The following is a 21,331-nucleotide window of genomic DNA, read 5'->3' as shown; positions in this document are numbered from 1 at the left end:
AAACCTGGTTCACAAAAAAAAAAAAAAACCAAGAAACTTCTCAGCCCCGTCGCCCAGAAGAAAGAGTCACGACGCCAATATCTCCGAGCAAGGACATAAATCACATGCACTCGAGTTGCAGTGTTTCCTGTGGTCCAGTTTTCAATTGTTCGTGACCCTCCTTCAATGACCTTCTGTCTGTAGATCATGACGAAGTCCAATACTGACGTCTCCAAACAGTGAGAACTAAACATTTCTTCTCCTGAAGTCAGAGAAAACTGAGATGGACTTTAACTCAGTGAAATCCTCCTGATGAGACAAGTGTCTCCACTGAATAAGTGTAGAAAATTATTTGAGCAACAATTCACAAACTGGACAGACGAAGAGTCTTCGTCTACGTTTGTATAAAACGTCCTCGGCTCAGTTTTCTATGAAATGTGGTCAAATACTTCTTGAGCAGTTTCCTCTGAGACTTCAAAACGCTGCGCTCTTCATCGACTCTTATTCATTGAGTAAACATGACGTTCATTCTGCTTCTGGTTGGTTCCATCATGTCAAACTGGTGATCTGGTTCATTCACCTGCACCAAGGAGCCGATGTCTTCACCTGTTGGTCGGTTTGTTTGGAGATAAAGAAAAAGCAGAGTCATGATTTCCAGTAAAGTCGGTGGAAGGATGTTTATTGAGCTTTAAAGCAGAGATGAGAAGAAACAACACAACTTTTCTCTCCCAGATGTTTTTCTTCTCGTTACATCTGGTTGGTCACAGAGGAAATGATCCATGTGTTTGACTCCTGACTGTATATAAAGGCTTTGACTGGGATGTTCTGCTGTTATACTACAGCGCCACCTGTGGGTCAAAAAGTAGAAAACAACCACTGCTCTGCCCCTGATGCAGAAATAAACACGTCCAGAGTTTTGATCTTTGTGTCAAAGATAAAACTCTGATTTGAAACTCAAAGTGATTTAAACGTGTTTCACTTTGTGTCCAACTAAATCAACGTGTGATGTGAATCCAGGAACTTGAAGCAAACAGACAGGATGTGGTTATACACACATGGACATATACTGAGGGACAAAGGTGGACAATGATAAAGACAGACTTAGAAACACTAGATGTGACTCTGTATAGAGGGTTTATATATTCTGCTGGGTGTCATTTCAATAAACACATTGTTCATGTGAATAAAAACAATCTGTAGTGAAGATGTTGAGGCTGCACGGTGGTTGGCTCTGTCGCCTCTGAGCACGAAGGTTCCTGGTTCGAATCCCGGTTCAGATGATGTCTCTCCGTGTGTGTTTGCATGTTCTCCCTGTGTTTTCTCCAGGTGCTCCGGCTTCATCTCACAGTCCAAACACATGCAGATGAGGGGTTGGGTGAATTACATTTCATTTAGCTGAAGCTTTTGTCCAAAGCATCTTAAAATTAGTGCCTTAACCATCAGGGAACAAATCCAGAATCAAGTACAATTTGCAAACTACAAAGTGCTACAATATAAGTGCCATATAATTGATATACTGTGTACATATATATATATATATATGTATATATGTATGTACACGTGTATATATAATGATTAGTTGTTGTAGTGATTAGATCTCATCTTCTGAGGAAGTCTGAGGAGATGTGTCTTTAGTCTGTGGTGGAAGATGTGTAGACTTTCTGTCCCGGTGTCAATGTGGAGCTCGTTACATCATTTAGGAGCCAGGACAGCAAACAGTCATGATTTTGTTTGGTGGTTTACTCGCAGTGAGGGAGCAGCAAGCCGATTGGCAGATGCAGAGCGGAGTGGACGGGCCGGGGTGTAAGGTTTGACCATGTCCTGGACCCTGATCCGTTCACAGCACGGTACCCAAGTACTCGTGTTTGGAAACTGATGCAGGCAGCCACTGGTAACCAGTGAAGGGAGCAGAGGAGCGTGAGTGAATTTAGGTTAAAGACCAGTCGAGCTGCTGCGTTCTGGATGAGCTGCAGCGGTCGGATAGCACTAGCGGGTAGACCAACCAGGAGGGAGGTGCAGTAGTGTAGGCGTGAGATGACCCGAGCCTGGACCAGAGCCTGGACCAGAGCCTGGACCAGAGCCTGGACCAGAACCTGGACCAGAGCCTGGACCAGAACCTGTGCGGCCCTCTGAGTGAGAAGAGGACGTGTTCTCCTGATGTGGAGCAGCATGAATCTACACGAGCGGCTTGTTGCAGTAATGTTGGCAGTGAGGGAGAGTTGACTGTAGAGTCTCCACCCAGGTTCCTCACAGTCTGGGTGGAGACTCTACATCGAGCGCAGGTGTTAATGTGAGTGTGAATGTGCGTCGGCCCTGTGACGGACTGGTGACCCGTCCAAGGTGCACCACACCTCTCACCCAATGTCAGCTGGGATTAGCTCCAGCTCCCCCGCTACCCTCAAGAGGACAAAGACACTGTGTCAAGGGACAGAGCAGCAGCAGATCCACTGATGATGCTGTGTCTCATCCACAGGAACACACAGGGAGGACGGTGGACTGGACACTGGGACAGCTGATCTCAGAGCAGCTCACCTCCTCTGACTCCTCTGGAGCTCTGTCTCCACTCTGCCTCCCAGCAACAAGGCCCAGTCAGAGCCGCTCTACACACAAGCTGCTGCTGCTTCAGCCTCTGGATCATCAGGACACAGCTCAGCCTCCGTCCACACACACTGTCCTCTTCACACTGTCCTCTTCACACTGTCCTCTTCACACTGTCCTCTTCACACTCACCTTTACAAAGATCATCTCCATCTGTTGAGAGAAGAAGACATCAGTGTTGACAGAGACTCACTTCATCAGCTGTGAGTCAGTGATGCAGCACATCCAGTATAAAGAGCAGCAGGGACTTCAGTCCTGTTCAGAGGTGGAGCAGCTTCCTCTCTGCTTCATGTTCACGTGTTGGAATGAACACGCTAAGAGCTGCACACACTTTGACCATCACGTGTGTTTCCTCTGCATGTGAAAGTGCAGAGTGGACACTTGAGAGGTGGATTTCCTGCTGTTACAGGAAGCGTGGACTGACTCCAACCATCTACTGACCTCAGAGTCTCCAGTCGACAGGTTGGACTCTGTAGAAGACCACACAGCTCCTTCACTCCTGAGTCCTGCAGCTCGTTGTCACTCAGATCCAGTTCTCTCAGATGAGAGGGGTTTGACCTCAGAGCTGAAGCCAGAGAAGAACAGCTGATCTCTGACAGTCTGCAGTACTTCAACCTGAAGAAAGAATAAAACTTAACTGTAAATGAATCTGAGTTCATGTGTGAAAATAACAGATATTCATGTCAGCACAGACTCATAACATGGAAGATAAATATGAAATCAGACATGTTGGACTAAAGACGAGTCCTGATTCAGTAACAATAGATTATTTGGACCCGGTCTCTGTCCTGCAGATCAGTTTATGAAAATGGGTTCAAGTTATGTCTGAAGAGGAATTATGTTCAATTAGAATTAAATGAGATGAACTGTGTATAAATGCTGTGTTACAGATATGAGATCTACAAAAGTCAGTCAGTGAACTGACCTCAGAGTCTCCAGTGGACAGGTTGGACTCTGTAGAACACCACACAGCTCCTTCACTCCTGAGTCCTGCAGCTTGTTGTAGCTCAGATCCAGTTCTCTCAGATGAGAGGGGTTTGACCTCAGAGCTGAAGCCAGAGAAGAACAGCTGATCTCTGACAGTCTGCAGCCCTCCAACCTGAAGAAAGAATAAAACTTAACTGTAAATGAATCTGAGCTCATGTGTGAAAATAACAGATATTCATGTCAGCACAGACTCATAACATGGAAGAGAAATATGAAATCAGACATGTTGGACTAAAGACGAGTCCTGATTCAGTAACAATAGATTATTTGGACCCGGAGACTCAACCTGGATAAAGAAATGTGAATATTTGAATGTGTCCTCCTGTTTTTGTGGATCGTCATCATGTCAACACAGACTCTCAACATGCTGCTGACCTCAGTCCAGTCTGTGACCTGAAGATAAATATCACATCAGACATGTTGGATAAAGAATAAAACTTAACTGTAAATCAATCTGAGTCCATGTGTGAAAATAAAGGACTTTGACTAAACATCACTGTCGTTGTTTTCAGACCTGAAGTCTGAGTCAAGTTGTTCTGGACATTTTCTGGAACTTGTCCTGTCAGTCTCAGAGTAAAGTTTCTGAGTGAGTCCATGTGAGAATAGAGCAGGTGAATGTCCCGAGGATTCACAGAGAGCGAGTGAACGTGTTGACGGACACAAACACATGATGGACGTGAGACTGGAAGAACACAAATCTCTCAGGATGAAGAAGAGGAGCCGTACACGTAGAAGACATCAGTTTGGAAAGACGAGGAGATTCCAGATGTCTTGGTGATGAGGGCCGACGCCGGTGTGGACGAGCTGAAAACAACAACACTGATCTTTACACAGCAGAGTTTAGACGTCATGTCCCGCCTCCTGCTGCTCCACCCGTTCTTCATATGTGAAAGACAAACTCCAGAAAATGTCCAGACACTATTTTACAGAGTTCAAGACTGAAAACAGATTGAAAGTCCTCGTGTCCTCGAGGTTCAGTTGTTTGTAATATGTCACTTCACCACTAGATGTCTCTAAATATCTTGCTGGACATCTTCAGGAGTCCTACATGTGAACGTGGACAAGTGGACGACGTTCACATGTAGGACACCTGGAGACATCACTAAATCCTTCACAGTGAACCTGTAACTCAACATAGGAGGCAGCCATGTTTTTTACTGTAGCTCAGACCAGACAAACTAAAGCTTTTGAGTTTCTATGACGACGGAAGATACAACAGGTTCTCTTTCATGTTTGGGGGTGGGGTGGTGTGGGGGGGTATTCCGCTGCAATATGACACTTCACCACTAGATGTCACTATATTCTACAAACTGAACCTTTAACATTAAAACATGAGGTCTGACCTCAGAGTCTCCAGTGGACAGGTTGGACTCTGTAGAAGACCACACAGCTCCTTCACTCCTGAGTTCTGCAGCTTGTTGAAGCTCAGATCCAGTTCTCTCAGATGAGAGGGGTTTGACCTCAGAGCTGAAGCCAGAGAAGAACAGCTGATCTCTGACAGACTGCAGAGAATCAACCTGAAGAAAGAATAAAACTTAGCTGTAAATGAATCTGAGTTCATGTGTGAAAATAACAGATATTCATGTCAGCACAGACTCATAACATGGAAGATAAATATGAAATCAGACATGTTGGACTAAAGACGAGTCCTGATTCAGTAACAATAGATTATTTGGACCCGGTCTCTGTCCTGCAGATCAGTTTATGAAATCCAGAACTAAACACAGATGAGTTTTAACAAGTAGCTGAATATTTAAAATGTCACAGATTAATGAATGAATGGATTCAAGTTATGTATGAAGAGGAATTATGGTCAATTAGAATTAAATGAGATGAACTGTGTATAAATGCTGTGTTATAGATATGAGATCTACAAAAGTCAGTGAACTGACCTCAGAGTCTCCAGTGGACAGGTTGGACTCTGTAGAAGACCACACAGCTCCTTCACTCCTGAGTCCTGCAGCTCGTTGTAGCTCAGATCCAGTTCTCTCAGATGAGAGGGGTTTGACCTCAGAGCTGAAGCCAGAGAAGAACAGCTGATCTCTGACAGACTGCAGCTCCTCAACCTGGATAAAGAATAAAACTTAACTGTAAATGAATCTGAGTTCATGTGTGAAAATAACAGATATTCATGTCAACACAGACTCATAACATGGAAGATAAATATGAAATCAGACATGTTGGACTAAAGACGAGTCCTGATTCAGTAACAATAGATTATTTGGACCCGGTCTCTGTCCTGCAGATCAGTTTATGAAAATGGGTTCAAGTTATGTATGAAGAGGAATTATGTTAAATTAGAATTAAATGAGATAAATCGTGTATAAATGCTGTGTTATAGATATGAGATCTACAAAAGTCAGTGAACTGACCTCAGAGTCTCCAGTGGACAGGTTGGACTCTGTAGAAGACCACACAGCTCCTTCACTCCTGAGTCCTTCAGCTCGTTGTAGCTCAGATCCAGTTCTCTCAGATGAGAGGGGTTTGACCTCAGAGCTGAAGCCAGAGAAGAACAGCTGATCCCTGACAGTCTGCAGTGATTCAACCTGGATAAAGAAATGTGAATGTTTGAATGTGTCCTCCTGTTTTTGTGGATCGTCATCATGTCAACACAGACTCTCAACATGCTGCTGACCTCAGTCCAGTCTGTGACCTGAAGATAAATATCACATCAGACATGTTGGACCATTGTTTCATTCATCACCTTCTTCTCTGTGTGTTTGGTCACTGAGTAGGTTTGTGTCATTAAACACTGTTTAAAGTAGAGATGGCTCCTGACAGTCACTTCCTGTTTGGTTCTATACTCATCAACTGTCCAACGTGCTTCAATAAGAACGTGTCTTATTGTTGAGAACCTGAGGAGGACGAGTGCTCGGCCTCAGTCCACATGTTATTCACTGACACTAGTGACCAGGAGCAGGTGTGTGCAGGTGAATGGAGTTGGACTGATGAGGTGGACGTGACTGACAGGCTGGGTGAGGGACAGACGACTGAGGGACAGTGAGCAGAGCAGAACTGAGACAATTCAATTTCAATAGATAATGACCAAATAAGAAGGAACGTTGGAAAAGTGAACATTCAAGGATTTAAGGACCTGACCTCAGAGTCTCCAGTGGACAGTTTGGACTCTCCAGTCCAGCACACAGCAGCTTCACTTCAGAGTCCTGCAGCTCGTTGAAGCTCAGATCCAGTTTTCTCAGATGAGAGGGGTCTGACTTCAGAGCTGAAGCCACGACTTCACAGTGAATCTCTGAGAGTTCATAACCACCGAGTCTGTGATTAAAGAAAATATCAAATGTGTTAGAATAAAATCAGAAAACACAACATTCATACAAAACGTGATCATGTGACCCTCACCCTGGTTAATCCACTTTCTGCCTCTTGAACATTTGATCTTAAAAACACCTCAAGAGAATCCTTTCAGATTTGGTACAAGCGTTCATTCAGACTAACAGATGACTTCATTAGCTTCAGGTGGTCAAAGGTCAGAGGTCAAGGACTTGAACATGACGTCTCAAGTCTGTCTTTAGAGAACTTCTTCACATTTTGACCAGTTGGACTCAAAGATCAACTGATTAGATTTCAGTGGTCGAAGGTCAAAGGTTACAGTGACCTCATATTATTGAGAATGCAACATGTCAGTGACCTGCAGGGACTGACTCTGCACTAGGTGGCGCTGGCGTACAAACGCAGGATGATAATTCTAGTTTGAACATCTGCACTGATTCAACATGTTATTGATCATGTCTGGACTCACAGAGCCTTCCTGCAGTTCCTCACAGCTGGGATCAGTCTCAGTCGACCCTGGTATGATGTGTTGAACTTCTTCAGGTCCAACTCATCCAGAACCTCCTCTGACATCTGCAGCATGTAGGCCAGAGCTGAGCAGTGGATCTCAGAGAGTTTCTCCTCTGATTTGTTCTCTGACGTCAGGAACTGTTGCATCTGCTGATATACTGAGTGGTCGTTCATCTCAGTCAGACAGTGGAAGATGTTGATACTTCTGTCAGGAGAAATGTCATCACTCTGCATCTTCTTCAGGTTGTTGATGATTCTCTGGATGATCCTTGGATTGTTCTCTGTCCGACCCAGCAGGCCTCCTAAGACTCTCTGGTTGGACTCCAGACTGAGGCCGTGAAGGAATCGAACAAACAGATCCAGATGACCATTTTTACTGGTGAGAGATTTCTCCATGGTTCTCTTCAGGAGGTCATCCAGGGAGAAGTTACCATCTGTGATCCAATATGTTCCCAAGAAGTTGTTGAGTTCTTTTGTGTGTGTGTAACAGTGGAACATGTAGACTGCAGCCAGAAACTCCTGAACGCTCAGATGAACAAAGCAGTAGACTGATTTCTGGAAGATCACACACTCTCTTCTGAAGATCTCAGTACAAACTCCTGAGTACACCGAGGCCTCTGTGACATTAAGACCACACTGCTCCAGGTCTTCTTGGTAGAACATGATGTTTCCTTCCTCCAGATGTTTAAGCGCCAGCCTCCCCAGCTTCAGAAGAACGTCCCTGTCAGCCTCCGTCAGCTGCTGTGGACTCGTCTCATGTCCTCCACCGTACTTGTTGTTCTTCCTCTTTGTCTGAACCAGCAGGAAGTGTGAGTACAGGTCCGTCAGGGTCTTGGGCAGCTCTCCTCTCTGGTCTGTGGTCAACATGTGCTCCAGAACTGTAGCACTGATCCAGCAGAAGACTGGGATTTGACACATGATGTGGAGGCTCCTGGACGTCTTGATGTGTGAGATGATTCTGCTGCTCAGCTCCTCATCACTGAATCTCCTCCTGAAGTACTCCTCCTTCTGGGCGTCAGTGAAGCCTCGTACTTCTGTCACCCTGTCAACACATGTAAGAGGGATCTGATTGGCCGCCGCAGGTCGGGAGGTTATCCAGACGAGAGCCGAGGGAAGCAGATTCCCCTGGATGAGGTTTGTCAGCAGCACGTTGACTGATGACCTCTGTGTGACCTCAGACACGACCTCCCTGTGGTTGAAGTCCATAGAAAGTCTGCTTTCATCCAGGCCGTCAAAGATGATCACAGGTTCACAGACAGCGAGCGTCTCTGCCGTGAGCTTCTGTAATGTTGGATGGAAAACACGGAGCAGCGTGAGAAGACTGTGCTGCTCGTCTTTCACCAGGTTCAGCTCCCTGAACGAAAGCACAACCAGCAGACCCACATCTTGGTTTTCTAAACCCTCTGCCCAGTCCAGAGTGAACTTCTGCACCGAGAAGGTTTTTCCAACGCCAGCGACGCCGCAGGTCAGGACGACTCTGATGCTGCTCTGCTGGTCAGTGAAGGCTTTAAAGATGTCGTGGCACTTGATGGGAGTGTCGTGGAGGCTCTTCCTCTTGGAAGCCGTCTCAAGCTGCCTCACCTCATGTTCAGTATTAACCTCTTCACTCTGTCCCTCTGTGATGTAGAGCTCAGTGTAGATCCTGTTGAGGAGGGTTCTACTTCCTGTTTCCTCAGTTCCTTCAGTCACATGTTCACATCTCCTCCTCAGACTGATCTTATGTTGGTCTAAAACCTCCTGCAGACCCCGATCTGCTGAAAGACAAGAAACAATGTGAGAGACAGAGAATCTGAGAATCTGCTGATTGTTTTCATCAGATACAGAAAAACTAGAGAAATCAAAGCTTTTGAACTTTGTGCTTTTATAACCAAGTGAAATGTTGATGCTGTATGAAGGAACAAAATCAAACATGTGCTGTTGTCAGAAGTGAAGACATCAGCAGACACATGTACAGTGCTGCTCTGACCGGCTGTCTGAGCTCCAGCTCCTCTTCTGGATCTTTTTCCACACTGGGGACAGGAGGAGTCTCCTGAAGAACCAGACTGGTCCCAGTATGAGGTGATGCACTGTCTGCAGAACCAGTGTCCACAGCTGGTGGAGACTGGATCCTTCAGGACGTCCTGACACGAAGGACAGCGGGACGACTGCTCCTCCTCAGAAACATGACTCCTCCTCCTCCTCCTCTCTCTGTGAAGACATTTCCTGGTAAGTAAATTGTCACAGTCACAGGTCGTCATTTTGTCATGATTGATTGTCAGTTGGAAGATGACTGTTGTTCAGCATCAGAAGTCAGACTCCAGAGAAACAACGTTGGCAACTCATTGAATCTGATAATAATGGAAGCATGAGAAGCTCAGGACAAACTCAGGCTGAAGTAAAACAGGTAAAAATAGAAATACTGACATTTTTGTCCAGACTCATGAGGTCAACGTGACCTTTGACCACTGAAATCTCACCAGTTCATCTTTAAGTCCAAGTGACAAGTGAACTGAAGGAATCCCCCTACGACAGATTGGGAACTCCTGTTCAAGAGCCCGTAAACATGTTTTATGAGGCCACCGTGACCTTTGACCCAAATCTAATCAGTTAACCTGAGTCTCAGAGAACATTTGTACCAAGTTTGAAGAAATTCCCTCAGGGCGTTCTCGAGATGTCCCAGTCACAAGAATGGGATGGACGGACAGAGCCTGAAAACATGATGCCTCTGGCTACTGGGTGTCACAGAGTAAATGGTCTGTAAATGGTCTCAAGTGCTTTGAGGGACAAATATCATCCATTTGGTTTTCATGTACTTGTACAAAGTTGCAGGATTTGATATCATAAAGGCCGTTAAGAAAATGTAACTGGAGGATAAAACTGTGTCGTCTGCATTAAAGTGAGAAAGACTATTATACTTTTGATGGATCGAGAAGTCGCAGGTGCAGTAAAATAAAAGTCGTCCTAGAACTGAACCTTGATGTTACAACAATCGATGGGAGCAGAGGATGAAAAACAGTTTTCTATTCCAACTGAAACTCAGTAAGAAGTGAAACATTTCAACACTGGACCGTGAAGAACAACTCCGACCTCCAGGTGTTTTACAAAATGTCAGGACTGTGTCAAAAGCTGCTTTTTACAGACAATAATAATCATAAATAATATGAATAAGGTTTATCTTCATTACTATAGAAACAAGAAGCAGCTGATCCACTGGATCTGGAACTAACAGGTGACAGTGTTTTCCAACATCTGGTCTGTCGTCATTGATTTATTATTTTCTTCTGATCAACTAATGATTATCGATTCTTATTCAATACAAAAGAAGAGTTCCATGTTTGTATGCCTCTGCTGACCAGAGAAGTTTCTGTCGACTGGTCAGAATCTTTAGAAATTGTTGGCAGCTTCTTGAAGTTCAGATGAAAAATGGATTCTCTCCTCTATCAAGGCTCATTTTCCATCTTTGCTGCAGTAAAAAAGAATCTGGACGACTTCCATTGGAGGGTTTCATGTCCCACTGGGAGGAGCCCACACGTCATTGGAGGGAATATTTACCCATCAAGCCTAGGGGGAGCCACTGAGAGACAGTGGACAGTTTGGAGGTTCACAGGTTTGTTTCCTTACTTTGTGTGTGAGGGTCCAGGTTCATTACTGAAGACTGGAGGATGTCCTTTGGACCGGTTACTCTTCAGAGACACACAGCTGAACTCTGGAGACTCTGCTCTGTCCTCTTCCTCCTCATAACCACTCATCTTCAGTCTGAGAGGAAAAACACTGTCAGCTCAAACACACACACAATGAAGCCAGGTACGTAAATTCAATGTTTCTTGAAATATAAGTCAACCCTCCTACATTGTCTCCCTGTTGTCACGGTAACCTGAGACAGTTTTAGGTTGAATGTGTTGGACTCAGCTGATCACAGCTTGAGTCAAACTGTTGATTGACAGAAGTTCATCCTGACTCTTCTTCTCTCGACAGTCCACGTGTAGAAAAACTGACTCAGAGTCAGTGACAGTAAAATAATATTCATGAATAATATGAATGTTGCTGAACACTCACCAGCTTCAGACTTCACGTTTCCTCCTTCTGCTCCTCACAGTTTAAACTAAGTCTGAACACTTTCACTTTCACTGGCTCCTCCTCCTCTCTGCAGTTACTGGACATCACATGACCCTGTGTGTGTGTGTGTGTGTGTGTGTGTGTGTGTGTGTGTGTGTGTGTGTGTGTCTGTCCCTCCTCACGTCTCGTGTTGTGTAGCAGGTAGAAACTTGTGTCTCCTAAACTCTGGAGAGTCAAACCAACACAAAGTAAACGTCAGTCCTGAACGTGTCCTGATAACTTGTGGTCAGTGCTGGTGTCTCTTGTTAAAGTGTAAAGTGAGGACAGGTCAGAGGACACACACCGTTCTATCTATCTGTCTGTCTGTCTATCTATCGATCTATCTATCAACCTTTCACCAACAACAAGCAGCAGCTGCGGGACTCACATGTGAAACTCCTGCGTGAAAAGCTGCGGGTCCGTCACACCATCACTGCTCCAGTCTCTGCTCCAGCTGTTGCTTTGCCTCTTTTCATCTTTAAGAGAAAGGAGAGAAGTTTCCACGTCACACAGAGAGGGAGAGAGAGGGAGAGAGAGGGAGGGGTGAGAGAGAGGGGGAGGGAGAGAGGTAATTCATTGAGTAAACATGACGTTCATTCTGCTTCTGGTTGGTTCCATCATGTCAAACTGGTGATCTGGTTCATTCACCTGCACCAAGGAGCCGATGTCTTCACCTGTTGGTCGGTTTGTTTGGAGATAAAGAAAAAGCAGAGTCATGATTTCCAGTAAAGTCGGTGGAAGGATGTTTATTGAGCTTTAAAGCAGAGATGAGAAGAAACAACACAACTTTTCTCTCCCAGATGTTTTTCTTCTCGTTACATCTGGTTGGTCACAGAGGAAATGATCCATGTGTTTGACTCCTGACTGTATATAAAGGCTTTGACTGGGATGTTCTGCTGTTATACTACAGCGCCACCTGTGGGTCAAAAAGTAGAAAACAACCACTGCTCTGCCCCTGATGCAGAAATAAACACGTCCAGAGTTTTGATCTTTGTGTCAAAGATAAAACTCTGATTTGAAACTCAAAGTGATTTAAACGTGTTTCACTTTGTGTCCAACTAAATCAACGTGTGATGTGAATCCAGGAACTTGAAGCAAACAGACAGGATGTGGTTATACACACATGGACATATACTGAGGGACAAAGGTGGACAATGATAAAGACAGACTTAGAAACACTAGATGTGACTCTGTATAGAGGGTTTATATATTCTGCTGGGTGTCATTTCAATAAACACATTGTTCATGTGAATAAAAACAATCTGTAGTGAAGATGTTGAGGCTGCACGGTGGTTGGCTCTGTCGCCTCTGAGCACGAAGGTTCCTGGTTTGAATCCCGGTTCAGATGATGTCTCTCCGTGTGTGTTTGCATGTTCTCCCCGTGTTTTCTCCAGGTGCTCCGGCTTCATCTCACAGTCCAAACACATGCAGATGAGGGGTTGGGTGAATTACATTTCATTTAGCTGAAGCTTTTGTCCAAAGCATCTTAAAATTAGTGCCTCAACCTGGAACAAATCCAGAATCAAGTACAATTTGCAAACTACAAAGTGCTACAATATAAGTGCCATATAATTGATATACACGTGTACATATATATATGTATATATATATATATATATATATGTACACGTGTATATATAATGATTAGTTGTTGTAGTGATTAGATCTCATCTTCTGAGGAAGTCTGAGGAGATGTGTCTTTAGTCTGTGGTGGAAGATGTGTAGACTTTCTGTCCCGGTGTCAATGTGGAGCTCGTTCCATCATTTAGGAGCCAGGACAGCAAACAGTCATGATTTTGTTTGGTGGTTTACTCACAGTGAGGGAGCAGCAAGCCGATTGGCAGATGCAGAGCGGAGTGGACGGGCCGGGGTGTAAGGTTTGACCATGTCCTGGACCCTGATCCGTTCACAGCACGGTACCCAAGTAATCGTGTTTGGAAACTGATGCAGGCAGCCACTGGTAACCAGTGAAGGGAGCAGAGGAGCGTCAGTGAATTTAGGTTAAAGACCAGTCGAGCTGCTGCATTCTGGATGAGCTGCAGCGGTCGGATAGCACTAGCAGGTAGACCAGCCAGGAGGGAGGTGCAGTAGTGTAGGCGTGAGATGACCCGAGCCTGGACCAGAGCCTGGACCAGAACCTGGACCAGAGCCTGGACCAGAGCCTGGACCAGAACCTGGACCAGAGCCTGTGCGGCCCTCTGAGTGAGAAGAGGACGTGTTCTCCTGATGTGGAGCAGCATGAATCTACACGAGCGGCTTGTTGCAGTAATGTTGGCAGTGAGGGAGAGTTGACTGTAGAGTCTCCACCCAGGTTCCTCACAGTCTGGGTGGAGACTCTACATCGAGCGCAGGTGTTAATGTGAGTGTGAATGTGCGTCGGCCCTGTGACGGACTGGTGACCCGTCCAAGGTGCACCACACCTCTCACCCAATGTCAGCTGGGATTAGCTCCAGCTCCCCCGCTACCCTCAAGAGGACAAAGACACTGTGTCAAAGGACAGAGCAGCAGCAGATCCACTGATGATGCTGTGTCTCATCCACAGGAACACACAGGGAGGACGGTGGACTGGACACTGGGACAGCTGATCTCAGAGCAGCTCACCTCCTCTGACTCCTCTGGAGCTCTGTCTCCACTCTGCCTCCCAGCAACAAGGCCCAGTCAGAGCCGCTCTACACACAAGCTGCTGCTGCTTCAGCCTCTGGATCATCAGGACACAGCTCAGCCTCCGTCCACACACACTGTCCTCTTCACACTGTCCTCTTCACACTCACCTTTACAAAGATCACAGTCTCCATCTGTTGAGAGAAGAAGACATCAGTGTTGACAGAGACTCACTTCATCAGCTGTGAGTCAGTGATGCAGCACATCCAGTATAAAGAGCAGCAGGGACTTCAGTCCTGTTCAGAGGTGGAGCAGCTTCCTCTCTGCTTCATGTTCACGTGTTGGAATGAACACGCTAAGAGCTGCACACACTTTGACCATCACGTGTGTTTCCTCTGCATGTGAAAGTGCAGAGTGGACACTTGAGAGGTGGATTTCCTGCTGTTACAGGTGAAGCGTGGACTGACTCCAACCATCTACTGACCTCAGAGTCTTCAGTCGACAGGTTGGACTCTGTAGAAGACCACACAGCTCCTTCACTCCTGAGTCCTGCAGCTCGTTGTTACTCAGATCCAGTTCTCTCAGATGAGAGGGGTTTGACCTCAGAGCTGAAGCCAGAGAAGAACAGCTGATCTCTGACAGTCTGCAGCTCCTCAACCTGAAGAAAGAATAAAACTTAACTGTAAATGAATCTGAGTTCATGTGTGAAAATAACAGATATTCATGTCAGCACAGACTCATAACATGGAAGATAAATATGAAATCAGACATGTTGGACTAAAGACGAGTCCTGATTCAGTAACAATAGATTATTTGGACCCGGTCTCTGTCCAGCAGATCAGTTTATGAAATCCAGAACTAAACACAGATGAGTTTTAACAAGTAGCTGAATATTTAAAATGTCACAGATTAATGAATGAATGGATTCAAGTTATGTCTGAAGAGGAAATATGTTCAATTAGAATTAAATGAGATGAACTGTGTATAAATGCTGTGTTACAGATATGAGATCTACAAAAGTCAGTGAACTGACCTCAGAGTCTCCAGTGGACAGGTTGGACTCTGTAGAAGACTACACAGCTCCTTCACTCCTGAGTCCTGCAGCCCGTTGTAGCTCAGATCCAGTTTTCTCAGATGAGAGGGGTTTGACCTCAGAGCTGAGACCAGAGAAGAACAGCTGATCTCTGACAGTCTGCAGCTCCTCAACCTGAAGAAAGAATAAAACTTAACTGTAAATGAATCTGAGTTCATGTGTGAAAATAACAGATATTCATGTCAGCACAGACTCATAACATGGAAGATAAATATGAAAACAGACATGTTGGACTAAAGACGAGTCCTGATTCAGTAACAATAGATTATTTGGACCCGGTCTCTGTCCTGCAGATCAGTTTATGAAATCCAGAACTAAACACAGATGAGTTTTAACAAGTAGCTGAATATTTAAAATGTCACAGATTAATGAATGAATGGATTCAAGTTATGTATGAAGAGGAATTATGTTCAATTAGTATTAAATTAGATAAACTGTGTATAAATGCTGTGTTATAGATATGAGATCTACAAAAGTCAGTGAACTGACCTCAGAGTCTCCAGTCGACAGGTTGGACTCTCCAGTCCAGCACACAGCTCCTTCACTCCTGAGTCCTGCAGCTCGTTGTAGCTCAGATCCAGTTCTCTCAGATGTGAGGGGTCTGACTTCAGAGCTGAAGCCACGACTTCACAGTGAGTCTCTGAGAGGAAACAACCACTGAGTCTGTAATTAAAGAAAATATCAAATGTGTTAGAATAAAATCAGAAAACACAACATTCATACAAAACGTGATCATGTGACCCTCACCCTGGTTAATCCACTTTCTGCCTCTTGAACATTTGATCTTAAAAACACCTCAAGAGAATCCTTTCAGATTTGGTACAAGCGTTCATTCAGACCAACAGATGACCTCATTAGCTTCAGGTGGTCAAAGGTCAGAGGTCAAGGACTTGAACATGATGTCTCAAGTCTGTCTTTAGAGAACTTCTTCACATTTTGACCAGTTGGACTCAAAGATCAACTGATTAGATTTCAGTGGTCGAAGGTCAAAGGTTACAGTGACCTCATATTATTGTGAATGCAACATGTCAGTGACCTGCAGGGACTGACTCTGCACTAGGTGGCGCTGGCGTACAAACACAGGATGATAATTCTAGTTTGAAGAAAGAAGAAGAAACAATGTTTCCTGCTTCTTCAGTTTAAGGAACACACACACACACACACACACACACACACAGGCTGCACTAACAGTGTTGACCACTACAACACCATGCTGCCCACAAGAAGGAGAATCATTGAACACTGTGTGTGTTTGACTCATCTACACTGATTCAACATGTTATTGATCATGTCTGGACTCACAGAGCCTTCCTGCAGTTCCTCACAGCTGGGATCAGTCTCCGTCGACCCTGGTTTGATGTGTTGAACTTCTTCAGGTCCAACTCGTCCAGAACCTCCTCTGACATCTGCAGCATGTAGGCCAGAGCTGAGCAGTGGATCTCAGAGAGTTCCTCCTCTGATTTGTTCTCTGACGTCAGGAACTGTTGCATCTGCTGATGTACTGAGTGGTCGTTCATCTCAGTCAGACAGTGGAAGATGTTGATGCTTCTGTCAGGAGAAATGTCATCACTCTGCATCTTCTTCAGGTTGTTGATGATTCTCTGGATGATCTCTGGATTGTTCTCTGTCCGACCCAGCAGGCCTCCTAAGACTCTCTGGATGATGTTTGGATTGTTCTTTGTCTGACCCAGCAGGCCTCCTAAGACTCTCTGGTTGGACTCCAGACTGAGGCCGTGAAGGAAGCGAACAAACAGATCCAGATGACCATTTTTACTGGTGAGGGATTTCTCCATGGTTCTCTCCAGGAGGTCATCCAGGGAGAAGGCACCCCCAGTGTTCCCATACGTTCCCAAGAAGTTGTTGAGTTCTTCTGAGTTCCTCTTGGTGTAACAGTGGAACATGTAGACTGCAGCCAGAAACTCCTGAACGCTCAGATGAACAAAGCAGTAGACTGATTTCTGGAAGATCACACACTCTCTTCTGAAGATCTCAGTACAGACTCCTGAGTACACCGAGGCCTCTGTGACATTAAGACCACACTGCTCCAGGTCTTCTTGGTAGAACATGATGTTTCCTTCCTCCAGATGTTTAAGTGCCAGCCTCCCCAGCTTCAGAAGAACGTCCCTGTCAGCCTCCGTCAGCTGCTGTGGACTCGTCTCATGTCCTCCACCGTACTTGTTGTTCTTCCTCTTTGTCTGAACCAGCAGGAAGTGTGAGTACAGGTCCGTCAGGGTCTTGGGCAGCCCTCCTCTCTGGTCTGTGGTCAACATGTGCTCCAGAACTGTAGCACTGATCCAGCAGAAGACTGGGATTTGACACATGATGTGGAGGCTCCTGGACGTCTTGATGTGTGAGATGATTCTGCTGCTCAGCTCCTCATCACTGAATCTCCTCCTGAAGTACTCCTCCTTCTGGGCGTCAGTGAAGCCTCGTACTTCTGTCACCCTGTCAACACATGTAGGAGGGATCTGATTGGCCGCCGCAGGTCGGGAGGTTATCCAGACGAGAGCCGAGGGAAGCAGATTCCCCTGGATGAGGTTTGTCAGCAGCACGTTGACTGATGACCTCTGTGTGACCTCAGACACGACCTCTCTGTGGTTGAAGTCCAGAGAAAGTTTGCTTTCATCCAGGCCGTCAAAGATGATCACATGTTTACAGACAGCGAGCGTCTCTGCCGTGAGCTTCTGTAATGTTGGATGGAAAACACAGAGCAGCGTGAGAAGACTGTGCTGCTCGTCTTTCACCAGGTTCAGCTCCCTGAACGAAAGCACAACCAGCAGACCCACATCTTGGTTTTCTAAACCCTCTGCCCAGTCCAGAGTGAACTTCTGCACCGAGAAGGTTTTTCCAACGCCAGCGACGCCGTTGGTCAGGACGACTCTGATGCTGCTCTGCTGGTCAGTGAAGGCTTTAAAGATGTCGTGGCACTTGATGGGAGTGTCGTGGAGGCTCTTCCTCTTGGAAGCCGTCTCAAGCTGCCTCACCTCATGTTCAGTATTAACCTCTTCACTCTGTCCCTCTGTGATGTAGAGCTCAGTGTAGATCCTGTTGAGGAGGGTTCTACTTCCTGTTTCCTCAGTTCCTTCAGTCACATGTTCACATCTCCTCCTCAGACTGATCTTATGTTGGTCTAAAACCTCCTGCAGACCCCGATCTGCTGAAAGACAAGAAACAATGTGAGAGACAGAAAATCTGAGAATCTGCTGATTGTTTTCATCAGATACAGAAAAACTAGAGAAATCAAAGCTTTTGAACTTTGTGCTTTTATAACCAAGTGAAATGTTGATGCTGTATGAAGGAACAAAATCAAACATGTGCTGTTGTCAGAAGTGAAGACATCAGCAGACACATGTACAGTGCTGCTCTGACCGGCTGTCTGAGCTCCAGCTCCTCTTCTGGATCTTTGTCCACACTGGGGACAGGAGGAGTCTCCTGAAGAACCAGACTGGTCCCAGTATGAGGTGATGCACTGTCTGCAGAACCAGTGTCCACAGCTGGTGGAGACTGGATCCTTCGGGACGTCCTGACACGAAGCACAGCGGGACGACTGCTCCTCCTCAGAAACATGACTCCTCCTCCTCCTCCTCCTCTCTCTGTGAAGACATTTCCTGGTAAGTAAATTGTCACAGTCACAGGTCGTCATTTTGTCATGATTGATTGTCAGTTGTAAGATGACTGTTGTTCAGCATCAGAAGTCAGACTCCAGAGAAACAACGTTGGCAACTCATTGAATCTGATAAGAATGGAAGCATGAGAAGCTCAGGACAAACTCAGGCTGAAGTAAAACAGGTAAAAATAGAAATACTGACATTTTTGTCCAGACTCATGAGGTCAACGTGACCTTTGACCACTGAAATCTCACCAGTTCATCTTTAAGTCCAAGTGACAAGTGAACTGAAGGAATCCCCCTACGACAGATTGGGAACTCCTGTTCAAGAGCCCGTAAACATGTTTTATGAGGCCACCGTGACCTTTGACCCAAATCTAATCAGTTAACCCGAGTCTCAGAGAACATTTGTACCAAGTTTGAAGAAATCCCCTCAGGGCGTTCTCGAGATGTCCCAGTCACAAGAATGGGATGGACGGACAGAGCCTGAAAACATGATGCCTCTGGCTACTGGGTGTCACAGAGTAAATGGTCTGTAAATGGTCTCAAGTGCTTTGAGGGACAAATATCATCCATTTGGTTTTCATGTACTTGTACAAAGTTGCAGGATTAGATATCATAAAGGCCGTTAAGAAAATGTAACTGGAGGATAAAACTGTGTCGTCGGCATTAAAGTGAGAAAGACTATTATACTTTTGATGGATCGAGAAGTCGCAGGTGCAGTAAAATAAAAGTCGTCCTAGAACTGAACCTTGATGTTACAACAATCGATGGGAGCAGAGGATGAAAAACAGTTTTCTATTCCAACTGAAACTCAGTAAGAAGTGAAACATTTCAACACTGGACCGTGAAGAACAACTCCGACCTCCAGGTGTTTTACAAAATGTCAGGACTGTGTCAAAAGCTGCTTTTTACAGACAATAATATGAATAAATAATATGAATAAAGTTTATAAGTCCACAGTTTGGAGGTTCACATGTTTGTAGCAGGTTTCTTACTTTGTGTGTGAGGGTCCAGGTTCATTACTGAAGTCTGGAGGATGTCCTTTGGACCGGTCACTCTTCAGAGACACACAGCTGAACTCTGGAGACTCTGCTCTGTTCTCTTCCTCCTCATAACCACTCATCTTCAGTCTGAGAGGAAAAACACTGTGAGCTCCCAGGAATCAGGACAAACAAGTCTGATCAAGAACCACACCCAAGAATACAAAACAAGAACACAGCTCTTCTTCCCCCTTTGTACAAAATGAATATGTGGTTTTCTGAGATAATTTTACAAGAACAAATTGACCTCAGTGGTCAGCATGAACACACCAACATGAAAACATATTTAGAGCTACAAGAGAGACCTCAAGAAAATAAACAGAGTCCACAGTTTGGAGGTTCACATGTTTGTAGCAGGTCTCTTACTTTGTGTGTGAGGGTCCAGGTTCAATACTGAAGTCTGGAGGATGTCCTTTGGACCGGTCACTCTTCAGAGACACACAGCTGAACTCTGGAGACTCTGCTCTGTCCTCTTCCTCCTCATAAACACTCATCTTCAGTCTGAGAGGAAAAACACTGTGAGCTCAAACACACACACAATGAAGCCAGGTACGTAAATTCAATGTTTCTTGAAATATAAGTCAACCCTCCTACACTGTCTCCCTGTTGTCACGGTAACCTGAGACAGTTTTAGGTTGAATGTGTTGGACTCAGCTGATCACAGCTTGAGTCAAACTGTTGATTGACAGAAGTTCATCCTGACTCTTCTTCTCTCGACAGTCCACGTGTAGAAAAACTGACTCAGAGTCAGTGACAGTCAAATAATATTCATGAATAATATGAATGTTGCTGAACACTCACCAGCTTCAGACTTCACGTTTCCTCCTTCTGCTCCTCACAGTTTAAACTAAGTCTGAACACTTTCACTTTCACTGGCTCCTCCTCCTCTCTGCAGTTACTGGAAATCACATGACCCTGTGTGTGTGTGTGTGTGTGTGTGTGTGTGTGTGTGTGTGTGTGTGTTTGTGTGTGTGTGTGTGTGTGTGTGTGTGTGTGTGTGTGTGTCTCTGTCCCTCCTCACGTCTCGTGTTGTGTAGCAGGTAGAAACTTGTGTCTCCTAAACTCTGGAGAGTCAAACCAACACAAAGTAAACGTCAGTCCTGAACGTGTCCTGATAACTTGTGGTCAGTGCTGGTGTCTCTTGTTAAAGTGTAAAGTGAGGACAGGTCAGAGGACACACACCGTTCTATCTATCTGTCTGTCTGTCTACATTATCTATCGATCTATCTATCAACCTTTCACCAACAACAAGCAGCAGCTGCGGGACTCACATGTGAAACTCCTGCATGAAAAGCTGCGGGTCCGTCACACCATCACTGCTCCAGCTGTTGCTTTGCCTCTTTTCATCTTTAAGAGAAAGGAGAGAAGTTTCCACGTCACACCGGAGTGAGGGAGAGGGAGAGAGAGAGGGAGGGGTGAGAGAGAGGGGGAGGGAGAGAGGTAATTCATTGTGTAAACATGACGTTCATTCTGCTTCTGGTTGGTTCCATCATGTCAAACTGGTGATCTGGTTCATTCACCTGCACCAAGGAGCCGATGTTTTCACCTGTT

The 21,331-nt window shown here is 45.4% G+C and overlaps 1 protein-coding gene across 6 annotated transcripts; it reads right to left on the bottom strand.

Annotated features, from left to right (window-relative positions):
• Window positions 1–641: 641 nt before the first annotated feature.
• Window positions 642–21,274, bottom strand: LOC109647319 (NACHT, LRR and PYD domains-containing protein 12-like). Of its 6 annotated transcripts, none has more exons than XM_069512185.1 (14): window positions 21,052–21,274; window positions 20,147–20,281; window positions 19,736–19,870; window positions 18,443–18,738; window positions 16,433–18,284; window positions 15,620–15,793; window positions 15,071–15,244; window positions 14,522–14,695; window positions 5,937–6,110; window positions 5,457–5,630; window positions 4,908–5,081; window positions 3,503–3,676; window positions 3,019–3,192; window positions 642–2,730 (listed from the first exon to the last, which is right to left on the bottom strand). In XM_069512185.1, exons 1-14 carry the CDS (start codon window positions 21,066–21,068, stop codon window positions 2,721–2,723), a joined length of 3,837 nt encoding a protein of 1,278 aa, XP_069368286.1. In that variant the 5' UTR covers window positions 21,069–21,274; the 3' UTR covers window positions 642–2,720. The 6 variants fall into 6 exon arrangements, with proteins under 6 accessions (XP_069368286.1, XP_069368287.1, XP_069368288.1 ...); XM_069512186.1 differs by lacking the exon at window positions 21,052–21,274 and adding an exon at window positions 20,582–21,010; XM_069512187.1 differs by lacking the exons at window positions 20,147–20,281; window positions 21,052–21,274 and adding an exon at window positions 20,582–21,011.
• Between the last annotated feature and the right edge of the window lie 57 nt (window positions 21,275–21,331).

This window comes from Paralichthys olivaceus, chromosome 17 (genome assembly GCF_024713975.1).
Source record: "Paralichthys olivaceus isolate ysfri-2021 chromosome 17, ASM2471397v2, whole genome shotgun sequence".
Classification (NCBI taxonomy): Eukaryota; Metazoa; Chordata; class Actinopteri; order Pleuronectiformes; family Paralichthyidae; genus Paralichthys; species Paralichthys olivaceus.
The sequence above is the reverse complement of the archived record's forward strand: the minus strand, read 5'-3'. Positions and strand labels throughout refer to the sequence as shown.